The sequence below is a fragment of the Rhododendron vialii genome, chromosome 1a (assembly GCF_030253575.1).
Source record: "Rhododendron vialii isolate Sample 1 chromosome 1a, ASM3025357v1".
Lineage (NCBI taxonomy): Eukaryota > Viridiplantae > Streptophyta > Magnoliopsida > Ericales > Ericaceae > Rhododendron > Rhododendron vialii.
In genome coordinates this window covers 4,591,812-4,615,445 of record NC_080557.1, presented here as the reverse complement: position 1 = coordinate 4,615,445, position 23,634 = coordinate 4,591,812, and the positions used below count along the sequence as shown (strand labels likewise).

Sequence of the window (23,634 nt, the reverse complement as noted above, 5' to 3'; positions counted from 1 at the left end):
AATCGATCTCAACTTAACAAGGAGGCATATATGGGGTGAAGTGAAAGAAGCCAAGTCAAAAGCCAAATCCGACAGATATATCACTAAATAATTTGAAGCTTTGGGGGTTGGGAAAATTTGGAGTTGACTTAGTAAAATTTGACATAATATTTAAGTAAACTTTTATTGAATTCAATGTGGCCGGATGTGACCTACTGACAAAGTGACATGGTACCGGGTAGATGTTTTCAAATTATTCGAAATTTAAGTACAGTATAATACAAATAGTTGAAATGGTCTAATTCAAATTGACACCTACCTAAAAATAAATAAAAAATGACATCTTTTCTCAACTATCAAAACAGAATATGTGTAAACGAATCTTGTGGTGTTTACACATGTTTGCCGTTGATCGCCGTTGCGGCTGTTCACGCCTTTGATAAAAAATGGATGTGCTCTTTTTTGTTTTTCCGGTGATTATCAATGCTACTGGTGATCCTTTTTGGAAAAAAAAAAACAAAGGAATCTTGTGGTGATTTTGTGAAATACGTGCATGAATTGTTTACTATGTCAGAGCGTTTTGGTTAGTGTAATCATTGTTAAAAACAAGTTGACTAGTAGTGGTTTATGGAAGCTTCAGTTGATTAAAATACAACTTGGTAGATAATTTGAGTTTTAATTTGTCACTTTCCAAAGTTAGTTTCACCTAGAAATTAGGAAATTAAGTTAGGTTCACGATTTAACCTCTTTTTTTTTAAAGTTAGTTTCCCCAAAAATTTAGAGGTGCTTTCATTGATACGAAAACTATACATTGACAACGGGTAGCCACTGCCAAGGAGGGAGGAAAACAACCACAGAAGATGCCTAAACTCACAAATGTACATTTAGGACCTCACACAAACAAAACTCTTCTCTGACCACGAAAAGCCATTAAGACGACATAGAAAATACACCACAAAACACTCACAAGGAGTGAGATCAGAAAGTCTCACACAAAGGAAGAAAACCAACAAAACTAGCAAACAAAAGCTAAAGCAAAACCTGTAAGCAAGCAAGAGATCGACACCTCTAAGTCCAACCGCCAAAACGCCAATCAAGACCCTCATTGCCGGCGCCGCCAGCGCCACAAGGGCGGTAGAGACACAGCAAAGACCACGAAACAGAACCTTGATCACCACACCAGTCACACCCTACCATACAACATCACCAACTACTACCTCCGTCCCAAGAAACTACGCCCTCGTTAGGACGTGAACCTATGCGACGCCCAAAACGACAAGAACGGGGCCGGCTTGATGACGTTAATGAAACTGCAGGACGATTGAAAAGAAGAGTTAACCTTGATAGGGGCAAAACAAAAAAGAGATTTTTTTTCCATTTTTTTTTTCTCTCAAGATTTTTTTTGATATGGCATATTGGAGAATTAAATCTCAAGAGATTGGTGATACCATGTATTAAGAACCGCCGTATCATAATATAATTGCAAATTATTAGATTCGCATACTTCACCCCACAAAAATTAGGGTACTGAAAATAGATTGTTTGTGTATTTTGATTTTGGTTGAAGTTCTGTACATTTTCTCCTATTACGTGATAAAATAGTGGTATAAAAAAAATTTGAAAACTTCTTTATTTTACTTTTTTGGTCCCTTAATACTTCCGCCACTCTTTAAAGGTATCGGGGTGTAGATATTTTGAGATTTGTAGCTAAAACTATTAAAAGCCGATAGTGATATGGATTTGTGAAGTCAAAATGAATGGATTTAGTCACCAATTACGGAGCAATAGGATCTATCTTTTCTGTTTTCTAAGCAAGGGCGGCACGAGAATTTGAATTCAAATGGCAAATTAATCTTTGTAATTCGTTTTTAAAGATTAACAAAATTCTTTTTCGCTAATCAGAAAAAAGAATTTGAATTCAAAAGGCAAGTTACAATATATAGACTTTTTTTTGTTGAACAATTGATTAAAAAAGATGGTTTCTGTTTTTTGATGTTTTATTCAATGGTTTTCAAAATAATAAAATGATCCTCAGGAGATTTAATATCATGTCATCCATGATTAGGTGTCCCCTCTATAACAAATGAATATGTGCTACATTTCATAATTATTAACTTACTTAAAACAATGAAAATTTCAATTGCGGTAGAATGTGTTATAAGTTCTTTTAGAGGTGTATCATAAATATTTTGAAAAAATAAGGGTGAGGCCAGTGCCTAGGGGTAGGAATTTTCGACACGAAACGAGAACACGACACGAAATTAGCGGGTTAGGGTCGGCTATTTTTAACACGGAACACGAATATAACACGAAAAAGCTTATAAACAGATCGGGTTAGATTTGAAAGAATCCTGACATGAATAGGAGAATTTATGAAAAGACATGATAACACGACACGAAGTTAGCGGGTTATGGTCAGTTATTTTTGACACAAAACACGAATATGACATACACGATAACACGAAAAGGTAAACATATTGGGTTAGAGTTGAGAGAATTCTGACATGAATACGAGATGACACGAATATGACACGATGCCCATCCCTACCAGTGCCCGAGCAGGACCCATGGTAGGTCCGCCCTTGTTTGCACGTTTTATTATTTCCATTTGATCAGAGTGATGACTATCAATGCAAAATTTGTTTTCCATTCTTAAGTTGGGAAATGATTTTTACACTCTCTTTTATTCTTATGCACTTTCTTTTTTGTCATTATGCATGTGAAATTACTAAGTTGTCCTTTCTTCTACATCCACTTTTTAATTTCTCGTTGATAAAGCCAAAAAAAAAGTGCAACGAATAAAAGAAGAATGCAAAATTCATTTATCCTATGTAAATTCTCGTTGATCACCTTTGTTTGTTTTTACTTGATTTGCATACCCCAAGCCCCAGCCTAGATATCTAGGCTTCTAGCTTTAAAATGATAGATTAGATCCCATTCTGTCAAGATTCTTATTTTTTAAGTATTTATTTTTATTTTACAAGACAGATTATTTTCTCACAAATACATCATTTTTAATTTAAAAAATAAGTAATTATTTTTGTTAATAGAACACCCGCTTATATATCCAAAAAAATACTAGAGTTCTAGCTAGTGCATGGTACAACTGTTAACGAAATACTAGTAACTCCACTTTTCTTTTTTAACTCTTCTGCGATCGATGTACCTCCGGTAAATATTTTTCTACAATTTTGTGCGAAATTTATGGGTTTTAACAACATCAAGTTTTATCCTCGGGTAATTTTAAAAAAATTCACACTACTTTATTAATGAAAAAATCTTTTTACCTTTATTTTAATTTCTTTTCTTTTGGGGGTGGAGGTGGGTTAATCTTTTTACCTTTATTTTTCTACTTTATTTTAATTTCTTTTCTTTTCTTTTCTTTATTTGTTTCCTTAATGGGTTTCAATTGGGTTAGTGTGATTTATGTCCCACTCAATGAAATTCCGATACTTATATTATTCTACCGCTTTTAAAGTTATAATGATAAAAAAGATAGAGAAATATTTATTGCTGTATACAAACGCTGCCGAGAGAGACAAGATCTCGTCTCCACCATCTGACCATCCAAGCCATTCATTGCCAAGATGAGATATGGGTTTTAATTGGGTTAGTGTGATTTATGTCCCACTCAATGAAATTCCGATACTTATATTATTCTACTGCTTATAAAGTTATAATGATAAAAATGATAGAAAAATATTTATTGCTGTATACAAATGCTGTCGAGAGAGACAAGATCTCGTCTCCACCATCCGACCATCCAAGCCGTTCATTGCCGAGATGAGATCTAAACCAATATATGGATTATCGAACGGACGGCTCGGATGGTGCATATATAGTACTGTGCTGTGTAGTGTGCACCACCCGCACAACACCATCCCCGGTTCACACTAATGGCTATGAAAACGTTGTGAATGGGCCTCTTTTATTTGAGCACCTCTCACTGCTAATATCGTTTTCATTTTCCCTATTGAACTGGTCTCTCGAAGTTGACATAAAACGACCTTTATTGTCCCACATACTAAGATACTTTCAGCTTCAAGGAGAAGGTTCCTTGGATAGTACAACAATAATACACCAATTATTGTAAAAGCTAGCTAGGGTCACACCCAAACACACACCAATTTACACGCTCAAACTCACATGAGAGGTGCAGGACCCACCTCTCATGTGAGTATGGGTGTGTGTGTTTGAGTGTGGTGCTGGCAAAGTTAGTATAATCACATATTTTGTGGGCACCTTCGTACGTAGTGCTCATGACCGCCCTAAGACTTTTGAAGTGATTCTTCAATGTTCTTGTAGCACCACGTGGTAACTTTGGATTTTCGAGGGTCTAAAGCAAAAATATAAAAAGTCACGCCCATTTTGAAATGTTTGTTTAAACAATATTTGTTACATTCGCATGATATCAGTTCTTTGACTTGCAGATGCGGTGACCTGCCTATAGGCTAGATTAAAATACTTAAAGTATTGAATACTGATAGATGAGTGGAGCCGTCAAAAAAAGAGAAAGGTCTACCATCGGGTTAGTGTTGATAGAGTGGGCCGCCTGGACGTTGGTTGCGGAGTATGGTAGTATGTTACGATCCTAAAGTCCCACATTGCCGGCTTGACCTAGTGGATATAAACTCTTGGGCGCCCTCCTCTTGTAAGCCGATTTTCAATGATGAGTTCTACGGATAAGTTTGTATCATCTTTGAGTACTAAAGGTAAGGTTAAGACTTTTTAAAAACGACATCTATATACAATGCTCAACATTAATCTGAGGGAATGTTTTACACAAAGGCCCAATATAAGCTCGACCCAAGAACGACTTGGTCCTGAGGCCTGACCCTAGCTTGATCCCTAGAATGGGCCAGAGTTGTCCAGTAGGAAATCATAGAAATCGATCTAGTCTGGCAGAGACTGGACCATGGACTGGGCTCGAGCCCGATTGGTTTGGCCCAAATCCCATAACCCAGTCACCCAAAATGCTTGTTATGGTATTTTAGGAGTATGATTAGGATTGATAAGCAATAAAATTTTGAATCTAAAATCTGTAACAAAATCTGAAACTAAAATTTAAAATCTGTATTCATAACTATCGCAAACACCCTCTTATGGAAGAGAGAGTAATCAAACGGAAATGTCTTGTGAATGGCATTGGCACCTAGTGGCACAGTAATTAATTTAACAATAATGATATAGGTACCGACGGTCGGAGGGAAATCGTACCGACCGATCATGCCGGGCCATCTCCGGCCACCGGACGGCCGATCTGAGCCGTCCAAAAATTCTAAAAAAAAAAACCGAGGGGACTAGTGCAAGAATCAACGGCATCCGAGGTGTGTAGGGTGCTTGATCTAAACACTCATTTTTCGTGTATATACACGTAAAAGGGGTGCTCGGATCAAGCCCCCTATGCACCTTGGATGCCGTTGATTTACGCGTTAGGCCCCTTGGTCTTTTTTTTCCAGAAATTTTGGACCGTCCGGTGGCTGGAAATGGCCCGGCGCGGCCGTCGGTACGATTTCCCTCCCCGACCGGTTAGTACTCATAGCAGTACTCTTAATTTAAGCAGCACAATTTTTTGGTTTTGTTCTTATTCAAATTTTTTTCACGTTTATTAGTTTAACGCTAAACTTTTACGTGATGTGGGTTTGTCTTGACGGGCGAAACCAGAAAAGTAAAAAATTATGACTTTTATACAAGTATTTTGGGAAATGTTCAAGAAAAAGTCCAAAAACTCACGAGACGAATCCATATCGCATAAAAGTTAAGCATAAAACTAACAAATGGAAAAAAAAATTGAATAAACAGAAAACCAAAAAATTATGCTGCATAAGTTAATCGCTAGTGTAAACACACCGAATGTTGGACATCACATTTTATGCAAGCAATTATGCAAAACCAAAAGTCTACGATCACAACTTTAAAATTTAATTCTAGACACAAATGCATTTGACGTCGTTAGATGCTTGTAGATCAATACGCATCGAACGACAACGGACGCAATTGTGTCTACAGTTGTATTTTAAAATAGTGTTGATAACATTGCTTAATTGGTAAAATATTGCTGCCGTTTTATTTATTTATTTATTTATCAAAAAGAAACACGACGTATAATACTTTCGTCGAAGCCTTTCGGTACTTGCATAATTTTCATCTTCATCTGACAAATAGTGATAAGAAAATATACACAATCCATGCAACAACTATAAAAGACCACGTTCGTTTTTCGTTTTGGGATTTTTGATAATGAGCGGAGAAACATAGATAGAGAAATGAAAGTAATACTTCCTCCGTTCCAAAATATTTTTCGGTTCGTAAAACGAGAACGTAAAAATAATACAATTTTTGTAGAAAAAATTCAAATTTTTTTTCAACAATTTAATAAATAATTCTTTTAATTTATGAAATAAACTTGAATTTTTTTTAAAAGAAATGAATTATTTTTTAGTTTTCGAGAAACATTTTGGGAGGGAGGTAATAATTGTTTCAAAATTTATTAGGGACGATTTGCATAGAGATAATTTCAAATCCTAAATTCTCAAAATATTTCGTGGCCATATGCAATTTCACGCGGCCAGGAGTAATTAAAAACGGCCAAGTGTAATTTCGCGCGGCTAAGAGGCATATAAAACACTAAAGAATCGTTTATAGTGATCCCACTTTCAATATTTTGTGGCCAGATGTAATTTCATGCGTCCAAGAGTAATTACAAGCGGTCAAGTGTAATTATGGGCGGCCAAGAGGCAGATAAAACATGAAAGAATCGGTTACACTAATCCCGCTTTCAATATTTCGCGGCCATATGCAATTTCAAGCGTTTAACGGTAATTAAAAACGGCTAATTGTAATTACGCGCGGTCAAGGGGCATGTAAAATGGATTCAGATACGCAGATAACCCAATAGATTCTAGATATTGAATCGACGACGATGGGCGAAGTCAATCTGATCAACATTTTGCTCCCAATCCCATCTTCAGTTTCTAAGGTTAATACGGAAAATTCTCTCTCCATTTTGTTGTATTAACTGTTTGGTCGCACTTGCACATAATATGTTCGAATAAATGTCTATGAGACACTCCCTTCAGTTATCCCTGGACCAACACCCTTCATTTCAACCAACAGTCTCTTATCTTGATTTTGCTTTGTATGCTTGCCTAATTTGCTACAATGTGATTCTGGGTTCCATGAAGAATTTGTTTTTCTCCTTATGTTAGCTTTGTCAAGTCCATTAACTTTGTCTTGTTCTGAATTTGTGGTAGTTATACTTTACTTTCTTTGAGAATTGACGGTATTAGTGTTTTATGTAACTCTGTGGCAGTGGCACTGTGGCTGTGATGTCTGCCATACCTAATATCAAGCATTTTTTTCAACCAATAACAGGATGTTCGGGTCAGCATGCGCCACACACCTTGGCTAATTTTGAGGTCATGAAGTTAACAACCAGATAAATATCAAACAACTTGCTGACTAGAAAGTCTAGGTACCAATCCATGAAGTAAATGGATCAAAATCCTAGACGTTCTGTAGCCTGTAGGGCTCTTTGTGAGTTCTTGCCAGGCCTACTACGCCTATGATCGAAATTGTTCATATTTTAGAGCTTGTCGATTGGATGCCATTTGATATGTATTGGAAACAAACGTATGTTAAGAAAAATGGATTCCGATTCAGTCCTGCTATCATTTTTTCTCAATGTGTTCTGATTCTTCTGAAAACATTTCAAGCGAAATCGATCATAGCGGGCCTGGAAAGGGTGCACAAAGGGCCCAATAGGACTGTTGAGTCCCTTTGGGGACCAGAGAGAATCGTAATCTTAAGTAAATTGTGTGGTCCATATTCACTTGGATCTGTTAGGAGGTATAATTTATGAACAATTATTTAGTATTTTTTTTTCCCCAATTCTTGAACCATAAAATTGCTCTTTAGCTGGCTAACACTAAATGGAAACAAGAAAAAGAAAACATATGTGTACTCACTAGAACATATGTGTAATCACAAGAACGAAGAATATTCTGCAAAATGATAGAGCTAAAGATAGATGTCATCTGGGCATGACTTGGGACATAGTTGCAAAATTAGCTGAACAAATTTCTTCCCGACTTGTGATGATTTTCTTCATCCATATCAGTTTTAGTAGAAAAGGCAGGCCTTTTAGGTGCTGACACATATTCAATTTCATTTTTGAGCATCGAGTACACTTCCAACATGGTTGGTCTATCTTCCCATTTTTCTTGGATGCACAAAAGCCCGACTTGCATGCATCGCAGGAGTTTACACCCCGAATTTGTATCATCCATTAGTGGATCCATGAACTCCATGCTTTTGCCGTCTTTCCACAATTCATACGCCTGCCAAAAATATTTATCATATAACCTTTGGTGTTGACATGTGAAAGTTTGAACCACAGCCGTGATAGGAGTCATTGTTTAAGTGATGACTTACGTATTCTAGGAGGTGAAGTTGTCTTGACCATATATAAATGTTTTCTTCTTTCCACTTATGATTTACAAGAGTAGAACCCCAAAGCTATAAACATCATATTTGGTGGAGTATATGCCTCGTTTTACGTACTCTGGAGGAACGTAACCGCTGCAATTCAGGTCAACATCGCCATTTTTGTTTACTATAATACATGTCTAAGAGATTTGAGAATAGATTCACTTACTATGTTCCAACAATCCGGCCGGTGTTTGCTTCATGTTCATCTTTCTGAAAAATTCTAGCTATACAGAAATCTGCAATTTTAGGTCTCATGTCATTGTCGAGTAAGATGTTGCTAGCCTTCAAATCTCTGTGGATTTTTGTGAATCTTGAATATTCTTGAAGATATAGAAGCCCTTGAGTCACACCTTCGATGATATGAGCCCGTTTCTCCCAATCCAACAGTGCTCGTCTAACCGAATCTACATAATAGAAATTATGAAGTTGCTTCGCCTTCAAACCTCGCCTTCAAATATAAGGTTGAATACCCCAAGCGTAGGGCTAGGTCGTTGGTAGCATAATATCCGGAAGTCCGGGATCGTACCCACAGAGAATTCGAATGTAGCTTAATCGGATTGTAGGTTTTATAAGGTGGATTGTGGCGTTTAAGACGGCCAACTTGGTTTTGCTTTAAACGGTGAAAATTGCCAAGGCAAAAGACTAGGATAACGCTTAATAAACTAAAAGGAGGCAAGTCTAGGGATCGTCTAACCCTTGACAAAGGATGTTACCGGTTCTCAATTTAACTCAGGCGAGAGCCACGACCGCGTGCTCACGCCCGGAAGATTTAGCTTTAATGACTACGTTTATCAAAAGATGTGATTAACCAGAATTAAATCAACCTATATTTGCTAATGTATCTAACACGTAGGGGGCCACGAGCCCTCCATATGTCGCTTGCCAAGACCGCTTGACTAAACTTCATACCAAGGAGTTAACACGCCTCGCTTAGACCAAAAAGGCTAGGTTAATGAAATTCCGAAAACCAAGATTTTAAGCCCGAAGGTTTGAGAACCAAATAACCACCTAAGTCCTCGGGAAAGATTACCCCGAGACTTGGCCTATCAACTACTCACACATAGCTAAAGCATGGAAGAAAGCATAAAAACGAGACATGACTTTTAACCGATAAAAACGAAAACAAACTTGATATTATAAAAGATCTAGTCCGTAGGAACAACTTTAATAAACGAGAAATTAACAAACGAGAATTACTTACTTGAGTTCTAAGAGATTACACTATGAAAAGCTTCAAGAACATTAATGGAAGAAAAATTAAAGCTATTAATTAACTAAATAACAAAGGGGAGAGAGGAGACCCCTATTTATACACAATGGGTTTCTCTCTCCTCAAATATCTAAAAACATACTATAAAAGGCAAGTATTCCATAAATGGAAAGCCCAAAAAGCAACAAATATCTGGCCGGAAGCTCTCCGTATCGATACAGAATAAGCAAAATATCGATACCACATCGTTAAGCTGAAAAGGCCAATCTCCCGTAACAATCCCGTATCGATACAGATTATGGCCGTATCGATACGGGAAGCTCTGCTTGGAAAGGTAACAAACGCGTATCGATACGGTCCAAAATCCGTATCGATACGGGGAGCTTATCTCTGGTCTTCAGGCCAGCCTCCAAAGCTTGACACCCGACGACCGTTGGCTTGCCCGATGCTCCTCGCCTTCGTTCTTTGGTCACTTTGGCACAAGTTCCACCGAGTGATGAGTCTTGAATTAACTTGGGGGTTGACTTTGCACTCAAAATACGCCTTTTAAGGGCGTTTTGCCTGAAACACTAAACAAACTACCTTACGAGCAATATCGACTAAAAACGACAATAAAAGCTAAAAGCACTTCTAACTAACGGACTTAAGCACCACGATCAAGCAATCTTAGGTGCGTATCACACCCCCCAACTTGAGCGTTGCTAGTCCCTAGCAACAAAATAGGAACTAAAGGAAAATAAAGAACGCCTGACCATCCTTCCGACAGAGCTACTTAGCACCTACTCAAACTGCAACTAATTGGCAAGAGTTAAAATAACTTAATTATTCCAAAACAACTCGCAGCCAACAATTGAGCGATCAACTAAATATTGAGCAAGTTATAATCAAGTATCCAAAACGAGCGCCAAAAGATAAAAGACGGATAAGAAGCTATAACTTAACCAATTCCAACCAATGTAACCATATCCCACGAGAAAAGTGCTCGAATTAGGCACGGGGAACAAAAATACCATGCCTTATAAGTGGAGAGCACCATTAAACAGAACTTACGACTAAACGATTGAAAACTGAATTGCCGAAAGAAAGCATGCCACAAACTAAATATACTAGCTATCAGGCAATAAATCGAAATGGAATCAAGGCATATTAAAGATCTACTAAGGGCTTCATAGCATATATTGACCTTGGTTTTAAATCAAAGAACGGTTAGCAAAATAGGATAGCGGCCATATACTAGCTTGGTTCAACTACCCTTGGCCGCCTCCAACTCCAACTACCAAGTCATAGGCCACATGCCGGCCTCAACAAAAACTTACTAAACTATTAAGTCAGAGTTAAACTAAACCAAACTAAACTAAAAACAACGAAATAAAAGATAAGAGGTGGACTGTCAACCACCAAGCACCCCGACCAAGTTGAGGGATTTCCAACTACTCCACCGACTCTACTCGTCATCCACAAACACCGGCTCATCCCCAGCAAAATCATCGCTGTCCTCATCAGGCTCCTCGGGCGGTGGCACATATTGCTCACTGGCTTGCCCCACTCCTTGGCTCAGAACCCAGTCTAACTTATGATCAATCTTCCGCTGCCTCCTTGCATTGGCTCGGGTCTCCTTTTTCAGTTTCTTCAGGCATCCCATAGTGGCCACCCCTTGGCAAAACAGCAATTTGTTCCAAGCAGCCGACTTTGCACCCTTTGGTGGCAAAGTAGTCAAGTACTCCCCACGTGGGGCAGCAGCAGCAGTAGGTCGGGACTGAGAGATACTCCGGGTGAGTATGGAACTGTTAATATCCCCCGGATTGAGCTTTTCACGCTCCGGAAACTTGGAAGCGGGAACCTTCTGAGCCAAACACATAACGGTCACCAAACATGGAAAAGGCAACCTAGAGTTGGTTGGGGCCTTGGCTTTGAAATCAATCATCTCCTGAAATATAACCTTTGCCCAGTCACACACCACATTCGGATTCATGAACGCGTGAATCATCCCCCCTTCGTAGCTATCCGGCTTGTTCTCCGTACCCCTTGGATTGAAATTGTGATGCACTAGCTGATTGACAAGCCGATATACCTCCTTAAACTTTCCCGGCACATGAGGGAGACTTGCCTCCCTAGGATTTTTGTACAATTCCTGAACAACGGTCTCATCCGCCACATACTCCTCATCGGGATAATTCACATCATCCGCGGGTGGTTGGCGGTAATTCAAAACCCGTGCAATAAACCCTGAAGTCACCTCGATAGTAATCTTCCCAATTTTTGATGTTACCTTGGCATCATCCTTCTTCTCATCCTCCTCAGGCGGAATTTTCATGTTTTTGTAAAATTCTACGACAAGCTCTTTGTTGTAACTAGGGTTAGGGGCAAGGTAGTAAGACAAACCTTGGTCGCGGATGCGACGAACAAACGGATTCTCGATACCAAGGTTGTCGACGTCAACATGTCGTTCATTCTTGAACCCCCGGTTCCGAATCCCTTCTTCCCATTTCTTTTGAGTTGCGGCGCGAATTTCAGCCGCCGTCCTCCTCTTAGCCCGGCTTCGCTTTTGCGGGTTTGCAATCATTTCCTCCTCCTCCTCCATTTCCTGCACTATCTCCTCCGCTTGTTGCGAAGAAGAAGCCGGAGCCTTGCCCTTAGAAACCACAGTCTTTGTTCTCACCATTGCATGCAAAACCTACCAAACAGAACAATATCCCAAATCTTGAAACAAAATAGTACCGAAAACAACCCAGATTGCAGCCAGGAACGTGCAAATTTCAACAAAAACAGGCGGCCAGACAGAATCCACAACACTTCTGAGTTGTACTACACAGAGTCTGCTTCCAAACTTAAGTACACAAATGGTAACTTCGCCATGCAATCCCAGTCCCAAAACCAATCAAAATTTCAAAAATCTAGGAAACAGGGGTTCATGGGTGATTTCGGAAGTTGGGGTTTAAAAACATGGTAGGATGGTTTAAAATAGCAATGCATGGCAATATAGTGGGTAATCAAGGTTTGGAGTTAATATAGAGGAAGAACAATGGGAGATGATGCGCATAGAGAGAGAGAGAGAGAGAGAGAGAGTTTACCTTGATACGAGTAGGATTTGACTTGAAATCCTTGAAAACCTTTGGAATTCCTTGAAAGCTTGGAGTTTTGGGGAAAGATTATGGAGTTTTGGGGTTGATTTTGGTGTTTTTGGGGTTGGGTTTCGAAGAGCTTGGGCGGTTATGGAGGGTTAGTGAGAGAGAATGGAGTTTGGAAAGATGAAGAGGCCGACCTTAATAACTGCAGATTTCGATTTTTAACCCACGCGTATCGATACGGTACAAAATCCGTATCGATACGGGGCTCTCTGATTAGCCACGAAACAAACGCGTATCGATACGCCTTACGGGCCGTATCGATACGGATAGCTTATCTTCAGAAGTTCAACTTTGCCACCCGATAGCCAATGCCGACGCCCAGAGCCACTTTTAAGATACACCCGGAGCCTGTAAACCTGAAGCCAGCCCCAGCAAAGCTTAAAACCAACTTCCCACCATCCACCCAAACATCCGGTTTCCTATGGGTAAGAGTGAGACGCGGACTAGGCTTTATTTTTACAGGTCAATGAGACTCTCTTGTGGTTTTAATCAAGCGAAGATGGCCTTGTATCATTTCTTACATATGCCATAGATTCCGAAGCGATTTAAAGTAGATAACGAATACGTTTAGGCATGACATGAGATTAAAACCTAACTAAGAATATACTGAGAACAATCAACGGGATATGGGTCAAACCTGCTCACAACACACTCAACATTTAATTTCTCGCCCTTTAGCATGCATACGAGTTGGACAGAACAAGTTTAACAAAAATATTTACACGAACTCTTGCCAATTAATGAACTATTGACCAAGTGCTAAGTTGATCCATTCCACTAACTTGTAATAACGGAAGGATTGATCTACCAAAAACGAAAAATTTAAACAAAACGCATAAAACATAAATATCCGATTTATGTCCCTCCCCCCAACTTGAAATATGCTATGCCCTCATAGCATGGAGAACAACAGTAGGGAAAAAGGAACAAAAGATCGTACCTACGGGGGAATGTCAACCCCCGGATACCTCGACCAAGTTGGAGGTTTTTGCGTCACCGGCTCCGTTTGTCATCCGAACGGCTTCCAAGGTCGACTCCTTCGGCTCTTCCAACGGAACCACAGCTAGTCACACAGGATCATGGCCAAAACTTTATTGGACTAACAACCGCGACACGTAATCGCACCCATGCTTAGGGCTCCTGAATGCCTCAATCACTCCGACGTTAGATCCAATCCACCAAGGCTGGTGTGGTAGCACGTACACCCTGCAAAAGACTTAAGCTCGAACTACCTACTAAGAGCCAAATGACATTAGAACCGCCCGGCTCGTGTTATCCGGGCGCCAACAAACATATATACAAAGAAAAACAAAGGACACCACCCGATTTTCACGCAATCTTACGAGTCATACTTTTCGTCCCGTGTCTCACCAAGTAGGCAAAACGCGGGTGGCTATACTAGACCATCAAAGTTGTTACATCATGCCCGAAGTAAAATTCACCGCTTGACCTCGCCAAGCAATTAAGCCCAGCGTTCCCTATGATCAAAACAAAGTGAAGCAAGACAGAGCCTAGTGCCAAAGCCCGGGAATATCAAGCCGCACCCAAAGACCTAAATTGCCCCCGATAGGGACATATCTGGTGAGCATGGATCGTTAACGGCAAACTACGACAAAGAAGGACTAATTAAAGCCCGATACAATGATGCGTTGGTGAAATCTTTTGGTGAGAAAATCCCGCAACATGAGAAATAAGCAGAAAGCAGAAACGCATTATTTACAAATGTACAAATATACAGAATTTAATATCAGAACTCGGAGCGTCCAAGTCACAGCTGGACTCCGCCAAACAATGAAGTCCAGCGTCCCCTAAGATCGTAACCAGGCAGGCACAAGATAGAGCTAAGTGCGGTAATGGAGCACGGGAATATCAAAGCCTAACCTAAGATCTATACCGCCCCCGTTGGGGCTAATCTGGAAGACGTGAGTGGTTCACTGTGAATTACTCCTATCAGAAAAGCTAACGAAAGCCTTATGTCACTGATATTAAAAATTGCCCTTACTAACTGGAGCTGGGCACACGATCCTTTTTTTAGTAGCGGCGTGCGGAGCTACATATACCCAAGTCAATGGAGGGTACCCCCTACCCGGGGGCCGGGTCCGACAAACAATTAAGTTCAGCGGTTACGCTTTCGCTCCCCGTGCAAATTAGAGTAACACAAGCTAAAACGAGGGGCCATCCGTGTAAACGGGATCGGCCAAGACCTCATCGGGCTCGCGAGCTTCAAAGCCCCCAAGGAAAGGCTTAAGCCGCTGACCGTTAACTTTAAAAGAGGAACCGTTACGCATGCTCTCTACTTCTATTGCCCCGTGAGGGGACACATTTTTGACAACATAAGGTCCGGCCCAACGTGAGCGCAACTTCCCGGGATGCAAGTGCAATCGAGAATTATACAACAAGACTTGCTGACCGGGCGTAAAGTTTTTAATCACAATCTTATTATCATGCTTGGCTTTGAGTTTAGATTTGTAAGTGCTAGAGTGATCGTAAGCATTGTACCTCAACTCCTCGAGTTCCGTCAATTGGAGCTTGCGGCGGGCACCAGCTTGTACCATATTGAAATTTAGTTTCTTAATGGTCCAATACGCTTTATGCTCAAGCTCGACTGGCAAGTGGCATGCTTTCCCGTAAACTAACCGATAAGGTGACATTCCCAAGATAGTCTTGTACGCAGTACGGTAAGCCCACAAAGCATCGACCAAGCGAGTTGACCAATCTTTACGGGTAGGATTAACCGTCTTCTCCAAGATATGTTTAATCTCTCGATTTGCAAGCTCCGCTTGGCCATTGGTTTGCGGGTGATAAGCCGTTGAGACTTTGTGAATGATGGAATACTTCCGCAAGAGGGCCGCAATGGATCGGTTGCAAAAGTGGGACCCTTGATCACTAATGATAGCCCTGGGCATACCAAAGCGCGCCAAAATGTACTCACGAAGAAATTCAACGACCACTTGGGCATCATTAGTACGAGTGGGGATGGCTTCCACCCATTTGGAGACATAGTCAACGGCCAACAAGATGTAGAGGTACCCAAAAGATGTAGGAAATGGCCCCATGAAGTCGATACCCCAACAGTCAAACACTTCAATAATCAAAATGGGGGTAAGCGGCATCTCATTACGTCGCGTCACGCACCCCAGAAGTTGACAGCGCGCACATGACCGGCAGAAAGCAAACGTATCCTTGTACAATTGTGGCCAATAGAATCCGCACTGTAAAATCTTAGCGGCGGTCTTTTTGAACGAGAAATGGCCGCCACAAGCTTCCGTGTGGCAAAACTGGATAACACTATGTTGCTCAGACTCGGGCACACAACGGCGAACAAGTTGGTCAGCGCAATACTTAAACAAATACGAGTCGTCAAAAGAGAACCGTTTCACCTCGGCCAAAAACCGACGCTGCTCCTGCAAATTCCAATGTCCAGGCATAAGACCGGTGACTAAGTAGTTCACTATATCCGCGTACCATGGAGCCGTAGTGATGGAGAATAGCTGCTCATCGGGAAAGGAGTCACCGATAGGAATGTGCGATGTATGATCGTCAAATTCTAATCGAGACAAATGATCGGCCACCACATTCTCGACACCCTTCTTGTCCTTAATAGTGAGGTCAAACTCTTGTAGGAGTAAAATCCACCGAAGCAAACGCGCCTTGGCATCCTGCTTCGTGAAAAGGTACTTGAGAGCCGAATGATCGGTGTACACGGTAATCGGAGCCCCCACTAGATAAGACCGGAACTTGTCCAACGCAAAGACTATGGCAAGCAACTCCTTCTCCGTAGTGGAATAGTTCATTTGAGCCTCATTGAGCGTCTTGCTTGCATAGTAGATAACGTACGGCTCTTTCCCTTTTCTTTGGCCCAAAACAGCTCCAACGGCGTAATCACTGGCGTCACACATGAGCTCGAAGGGCAATTCCCAATCCGGCGATCGCACTATAGGTGGAGAGGTGAGACTAGACTTTAGCTTGGCAAAGGCGGCCTCGCAACCCGGCGTCCACTCGAACGGCACATCTTTGGCGAGCAAATGACATAAAGGCCGAGCAATTGCACTAAAATCTTTGATAAAACGCCGATAGAAACCGGCATGCCCCAAGAAAGATCGGATATCCTTCAAACACTTTGGAGTCGGAAGATTCCCAATCAAATCAATTTTTGCCCGATCCACTTCAATGCCCTTCGAAGAAACAATATGGCCGAGTTTAATGCCTTCGGTCACCATGAAATGACATTTCTCCCAATTCAGCACCAGGTTCTTTTCCTCGCACCGTGCTAACACTAACCCCAAGTTGGCAAGGCACGCCTCAAAAGAGTCACCAAAAACTGAGAAGTCGTCCATGAATACTTCCATAATTTTCTCCACCATGTCACTGAATAAACCCATAATACACCGCGAGAAAGTACCGGGGGCGTTGCAAAGCCCGAACGGCATACGACGATACGCAAAGGTCCCGAATGGGCACGTGAAAGTAGTTTTCTCTTGATCTTCCAAGGCCACCTCAATCTGATTATAACCGGAGTACCCGTCCAAAAAGCAGTAGAACTTGTGCCCGGCCACTCTCTCCAAAATTTGATCGATGAAGGGAAGGGGAAAATGGTCCTTTCGGGTACTGGCGTTCAGCTTCCGATAATCAATGCACACCCTCCAGCCAGTCTGAACACGCATTGGAATAAGCTCATCCTTGTCGTTTTTCACCACAGTCACCCCAGACTTCTTTGGCACCACTTGTATCGGGCTCACCCACTTGGAATCTGCTATCGGGTAAATAATGCCAACATCCAACAATTTAAGAACTTCTGCGCGCACCACATCCTTCATAATCGGGTTTAATCATCGTTGAGGCTGGCGAGAGGGCTTAACATCCTCCTCCATGTAAATGTGATGGGAGCATAGAGATCCATCTATTCCTTTGATATCGGCTATGGACCATCCAATAGCCTTTGAATGTGTCCTCAACTTAGAGAGGAGTTGAGATTCCTGAAGTTCGGTGAGGGCGGAGGAGATTACTACCGGGTATGTTTGGCCGTCGCCAAGATAGGCGTACTTGAGGGTATCCGGTAGTGGTTTCAACTCAAGCACTGGGGGTTCCATGCTAGACGGAACGGCTCGCTTCTCAATAAACGGCAGCTCCTCAAATTTGGGGACCCATGGGGTTATACCACACATCTCTTCCTCATCTAACAAAGAGCACAAGTACGCAACCTCAGGGGCTTCAAGAAAATCGGCCTCGGCAGACGTCAGTGCGAGTTCCAACTGATCTTTGCAAATAAACGTAGTGACGTGGTCTTGAACAAGTGAATCGACCATGCTTACTCCGCACACATCCTCGTCATCGCCCAATTGGCTACCGATATGGAACATGTTGACTTGCATCTTCATGTTGCCAAAACTCATGTTAAGGCGGCCATCCCGGCAATGAATGACGGCGTCGGATGTTGCCAAAAACGGCCGGCCAAGAATGATTGGGACGGACGATTGAGCTGCCGGTACCGGGCACGTATCAAGAACTACGAAGTCGACTGGGTACACGAACTGGTCAACTTGAACAAGAACATCTTCGACCACCCCTTTGGGAACTCGAATACTCCGATCGGCTAGTTGTAAAGTCACCCGAGTTGGCTTCATTTCTCCCAAACCAAGTTGTTCATAGACCGAGAACGGGAGGAGGTTTACACTTGCCCCCAAATCAAGAAGAGCCTTTTCACAAACCTTACCCCCGATGGTGATGGATATCGTAGGACAGCCCGGATCATTATACTTGGGCGGAAGGGTTGACTGGAAGAGTGAGCTCACTTGTTCAGTTAAGAACACCTTCTTCTGCACTTGGAGTTGCCGTTTGTGAGTGCACAACTCCTTCAAAAATTTGGCGTATGATGGAATTTGTTTAATAGCGTCAAGCAAAGGAAGGTTAACCGTCACTTTCTTAAGAACTTCATAGATATCACTGTTCAAATTCGGCTTGGCAAGCGACTTTAGTCGGTTAGGATATGGAACGGGAACGGTGAAAGCGGGCGGAACCTCGACTTCTTTGGCTTTTCCCTTTTCTTCTTCTGTAAGAACCGGTTTGGGAGATTCCCCATTTGGCACTGTGGGCTTCAATAGTGCCGGAAAAGGTAACAAGATTTGCGCAACCGGCGGCTCCACTTGAGCATTATCAACCGTCTTCCCACTTCTCAACGATATTATGGCCTTTGCTTGCTCGGGGAAAGTCACCGAAGAGCCTTGTGCAAAGTGTTGGCCTTGAGGGTTTGGTTGAGGTTGGGTAGGTAGTTTTCCTTTCTCTTGTTGCAAAACACCGATAGCCGTTGTTAATTTACCCACTTGATTCCTTATGTCGTTCATCGCTTGGGTAGTTTGCTCATTAGTGGTCGTTTGCATTTGACAGAATGCATTCAGAGTATCCTCCAGAGAACGTCGTGGAGGTGGGGCTGGTTGCTGCTGAAATTGATTTTGCCCTTGGAATTGGCTCGGTGGTATGAATCCTGGCGGGCCTTGAGATTGTGCCGGAGGAAAACGTGGCTGACCCTGAAACTGAGATTGGCGCCATGTTTGATTCTGAGAAGGAGGAGGACCTTGAGAAGTTGACGAGCCGGCCTCATTCTGGTTACTCCAACGGAAAGCCGGATTAGATCTCAACCCCGGATTATAAGTGTTGGAATATGGATCCCAACGTTGATTCAGTGCACATACTTCTTCTGGGAGTTGATTATAGTGTTGTCGAAGGGTGGGGATGGTATGACAGTTGTCGGTCGAATGACCCATAGTCTCGCAAATGACACAAACTTCTTCCACTTGGCGAACCTCTTTCACCTCTTTCACTTCTGTCGCTTCTTTCGCTTCTTTTGCTTGGACCGAATCTAGCTTCATTCTGTCCAACTTTAACGATAGCTCATCCAACCGCGTCTCAAGACCGTTCTGCTCATTCACTGAAAACTTACCGGAGCCTTCCGGTCCTTGATTTCTCATAGCTTGGTCACCCGGATCAATGTATTGCCAAGTTTGAGCTCTTTCGGCCAAAGCATCTAAGAATTCCCAAGCGGCGTCGGGGTCCTTTCCCATAAAGTCACCGCTCCCCATAGTATCCAAAAGCTGCTTAGACTCCCGATCACAACCCAAATAGAAATAGTTGATCACAAGATACATAGGAAAATTGTGGTGTGGGACAGCTGCAAGCAAATCCTTGTAACGCTCCCAATACTTGTAGAAAACCTCCCCATCTTTTTGCTTGAAATTCTGAATTTGATCCATGAGGAGCTTGGTTCGGCTGACAGGGAAGAACTTGGTGGTAAACACATCTTGCACTTCCCCCCATGTGAGCAAGGAGCGGGGCTTCAAAGAATGGAACCACTGCTTAGCCTTGTCCTTGAGCGAAAAGGGAAATAGCTTCAGGCGAGCTTGATCTAGCTGACCCGGCCCGGTCACAAAGGTGCTAACGATAGTTTCGAATTCCCGAATGTGGGCATAAGGATCCTCCAATTCACGCCCTCGAAACTCTGGGATAACCCGATGGTACTCTGGCTTGAAAGCAAATGCATTGGCGGCAGTGCAAGTAGGAATGGTTATGGGGGAGACATGTGGACCTCTTTCTGGCGTTAAATAATCGCGCAAAGTGCGAGCTGCTGGTTGATCTGCCATTGGGCTTAATGGAGGTGATAGCTCGCGAGATGCAGATCGATGTAGCCGATTCGATAAAGGGCTACGATAGATATTGAGCATACAACCTGCACAGTCCAATAAAGCAGACTAGAGGGGCTATGCTGCCGTCTCGTTCACAAACAGTCTCGTGGGGTTATGCCACGACCACGGCTATAGAAGCAACAATAAATATAAGGTAAAAGGCAATTGATGCTCGACTAGCTTCGTTAAACCTCAAGTCGAATTGGTGGCTCGGTTAGAGGTATCCGCTAAGCCGAGCTCAAAATACACAAAGGAAAAAAAAATAAACGGAGTACTTACAATGGTTTGTCGATCCTCCAAATAAGCTATAAAAGAAATCCCCGGCAACGGCGCCAAAAATGCTTCGCCTTCAAACCTCGCCTTCAAATATAAGGTTGAATACCCCAAGCGTAGGGCTAGGTCGTTGGTAGCATAATATCCGGAAGTCCGGGATCGTACCCACAGAGAATTCGAATGTAGCTTAATCGGATTGTAGGTTTTATAAGGTGGATTGTGGCGTTTAAGACGGCCAACTTGGTTTTGCTTTAAACGGTGAAAATTGCCAAGGCAAAAGACTAGGATAACGCTTAATAAACTAAAAGGAGGCAAGTCTAGGGATCGTCTAACCCTTGACAAAGGATGTTACCGGTTCTCAATTTAACTCAGGCGAGAGCCACGACCGCGTGCTCACGCCCGGAAGATTTAGCTTTAATGACTACGTTTATCAAAAGATGTGATTAACCGGAATTAAATCAACCTATATTTGCTAATGTATCTAACACGTAGGGGGCCACGAGCCCTCCATATGTCGCTTGCCAAGACCGCTTGACTAAACTTCATACCAAGGAGTTAACACGCCTCGCTTAGACCAAAAAGGCTAGGTTAATGAAATTCCGAAAACCAAGATTTTAAGCCCGAAGGTTTGAGAACCAAATAACCACCTAAGTCCTCGGGAAAGATTACCCCGAGACTTGGCCTATCAACTACTCACACATAGCTAAAGCATGGAAGAAAGCATAAAAACGAGACATGACTTTTAACCGATAAAAACGAAAACAAACTTGATATTATAAAAGATCTAGTCCGTAGGAACAACTTTAATAAACGAGAAATTAACAAACGAGAATTACTTACTTGAGTTCTAAGAGATTACACTATGAAAAGCTTCAAGAACATTAATGGAAGAAAAATTAAAGCTATTAATTAACTAAATAACAAAGGGGAGAGAGGAGACCCCTATTTATACACAATGGGTTTCTCTCTCCTCAAATATCTAAAAACATACTATAAAAGGCAAGTATTTCATAAATGGAAAGCCCAAAAAGCAACAAATATCTGGCCGGAAGCTCTCCGTATCGATACAGAATAAGCAAAATATCGATACCACATCGTTAAGCTGAAAAGGCCAATCTCCCGTAACAATCCCGTATCGATACAGATTATGGCCGTATCGATACGGGAAGCTCTGCTTGGAAAGGTAACAAACGCGTATCGATACGGTCCAAAATCCGTATCGATACGGGGAGCTTATCTCTGGTCTTCAGGCCAGCCTCCAAAGCTTGACACCCGACGACCGTTGGCTTGCCCGATGCTCCTCGCCTTCGTTCTTTGGTCACTTTGGCACAAGTTCCACCGAGTGATGAGTCTTGAATTAACTTGGGGGTTGACTTTGCACTCAAAATACGCCTTTTAAGGGTGTTTTGCCTGAAACACTAAACAAACTACCTTACGAGCAATATCGACTAAAAACGACAATAAAAGCTAAAAGCACTTCTAACTAACGGACTTAAGCACCACGATCAAGCAATCTTAGGTGCGTATCAGAAGTCACCTCTCAATAAGTCAGGTAGGAGCTGGAGGAGCAGGTTAGACTTCAACTGATCATGATTTCATTCAAGCTTGAAGGTATGTGGCACAACATAGCAACCTCTTAGTGAAACTCTTTTAGCCTTTTAGGCACAAACACATCGAATTTAGATACATACCCTTCTGGATTGCTGTGGATAAGTAATATTGCGGAATAACTTATGGCAAAATATTAGTTGTACCATGTTTGTTTGGGGTTTGGATAAGGATAGAATTGTTTAGACTGTTGGAAAAAGGAGGGATATAATCTGGATGGACTTAATCTCAAGAGTCCATGGAGTGTGGTCTGTAGCGATTGTAGTTGTTAATGTCTGTTCTTTGTTTAGGAATCAGGTATTGTGGTTTCGAGTATTTGTTCTTTCATTTCATATAAAAAATCTTAGTACTGCAGCGATGCCGAGAGAGGGTATGGGCTAGGAAAGATTTTGTTAGACCAAATAATTACTGGTATAGAAGGGGAGTGTAAGAGATTGCGTACCATACAGGTAGAAATCCAAACTTTTGTTAGGCATGTACTCAGAGATCAACAGCTTTTCTTCCCTTTCAGTACAAAACCCCAAAAGTCTTACTAGATTGACGTGTTGAAGTTTTGCAGTGAGTGTTAGCTCATTTATGAACTCCTCTTGCCCTTGTTTAGAAGATTCCGAAAGTCTCTTCACTGCAACTTCCTGTCCATCTTGCAATCTACCCTGCAAAATCTCACTTGGTTAGTGTTAGCAATTGAATAGGAGGAAAATTTTGTGATGCCTTGAGCAAATGATTACTGCATGTATCTCTAACCTGAACTTTTTTCATCTATATATTCTACTTTATGCTCTCATATTAGAAAGCACTGCAAGCAAATGCATAATCAACCAACTCTAGTGTTAAGGCAAGTCTATGACACTGGTCCAATTCTTTCTGTTGTTTTGAATGGCCTAATATAACGTGGATTTATCTTAATTTTCGAAAAGCAGAGTTCCTTAGGTGGTACCTTTAAGAAAATTGAGTCTATAAGTTGTACACCGCATATCTCCTCTGTTGTACAATAAAACTTTTTGCCCTCAGATGGATGGAATGGATAGTCAGAAACAACGATACATAACCCTGTAAGATGTGTTATGCAAGGGATTTAGAGATTTTACTTAGAGGTATATGAGTAGCGCAGATAGAAGAATGGTGCGACCTATATACTGGACATGAGGCCAATGCTTGATATGTTGCTTGGAAAACTATCCTTGAGATGCATGGCTATTGGCTTGTCTATTGAAGAGAGATGCCAAATATATAGCTCAAGTTCTTATAGAGGATATACTTTATTCCCACA

The 23,634-nt window shown here is 41.8% G+C and overlaps 1 protein-coding gene across 1 annotated transcript; it reads right to left on the bottom strand.

Moving 5' to 3' along the window:
* Positions 1-7,915: 7,915 nt before the first annotated feature.
* LOC131298790 (cysteine-rich receptor-like protein kinase 21) lies at positions 7,916-23,422 on the bottom strand. Its single transcript, XM_058324262.1, has 5 exons — positions 23,302-23,422; positions 22,807-23,017; positions 8,636-8,873; positions 8,413-8,559; positions 7,916-8,318 (listed from the first exon to the last, which is right to left on the bottom strand). Exons 2-4 carry the CDS (start codon positions 22,838-22,840, stop codon positions 8,475-8,477), a joined length of 357 nt encoding a protein of 118 aa, XP_058180245.1. The 5' UTR covers positions 22,841-23,017; positions 23,302-23,422; the 3' UTR covers positions 7,916-8,318; positions 8,413-8,474.
* Between the last annotated feature and the right edge of the window lie 212 nt (positions 23,423-23,634).

Coding starts and splice junctions, on each gene's coding strand:
- LOC131298790 (XM_058324262.1), bottom strand. CDS start 22,840: ATGCCTAACAAAAGTTTGGATTTCTACCTGTATG. Junction 8,874..22,806: donor TTTGGATTTCTACCTGTATG/GTACGCAATCTC, acceptor TCTATTATGTAG/ATTCGGTTAGACGAGCACTG. Junction 8,560..8,635: donor GGCCGGATTGTTGGAACATA/GTAAGTGAATCT, acceptor CCTGAATTGCAG/CGGTTACGTTCCTCCAGAGT.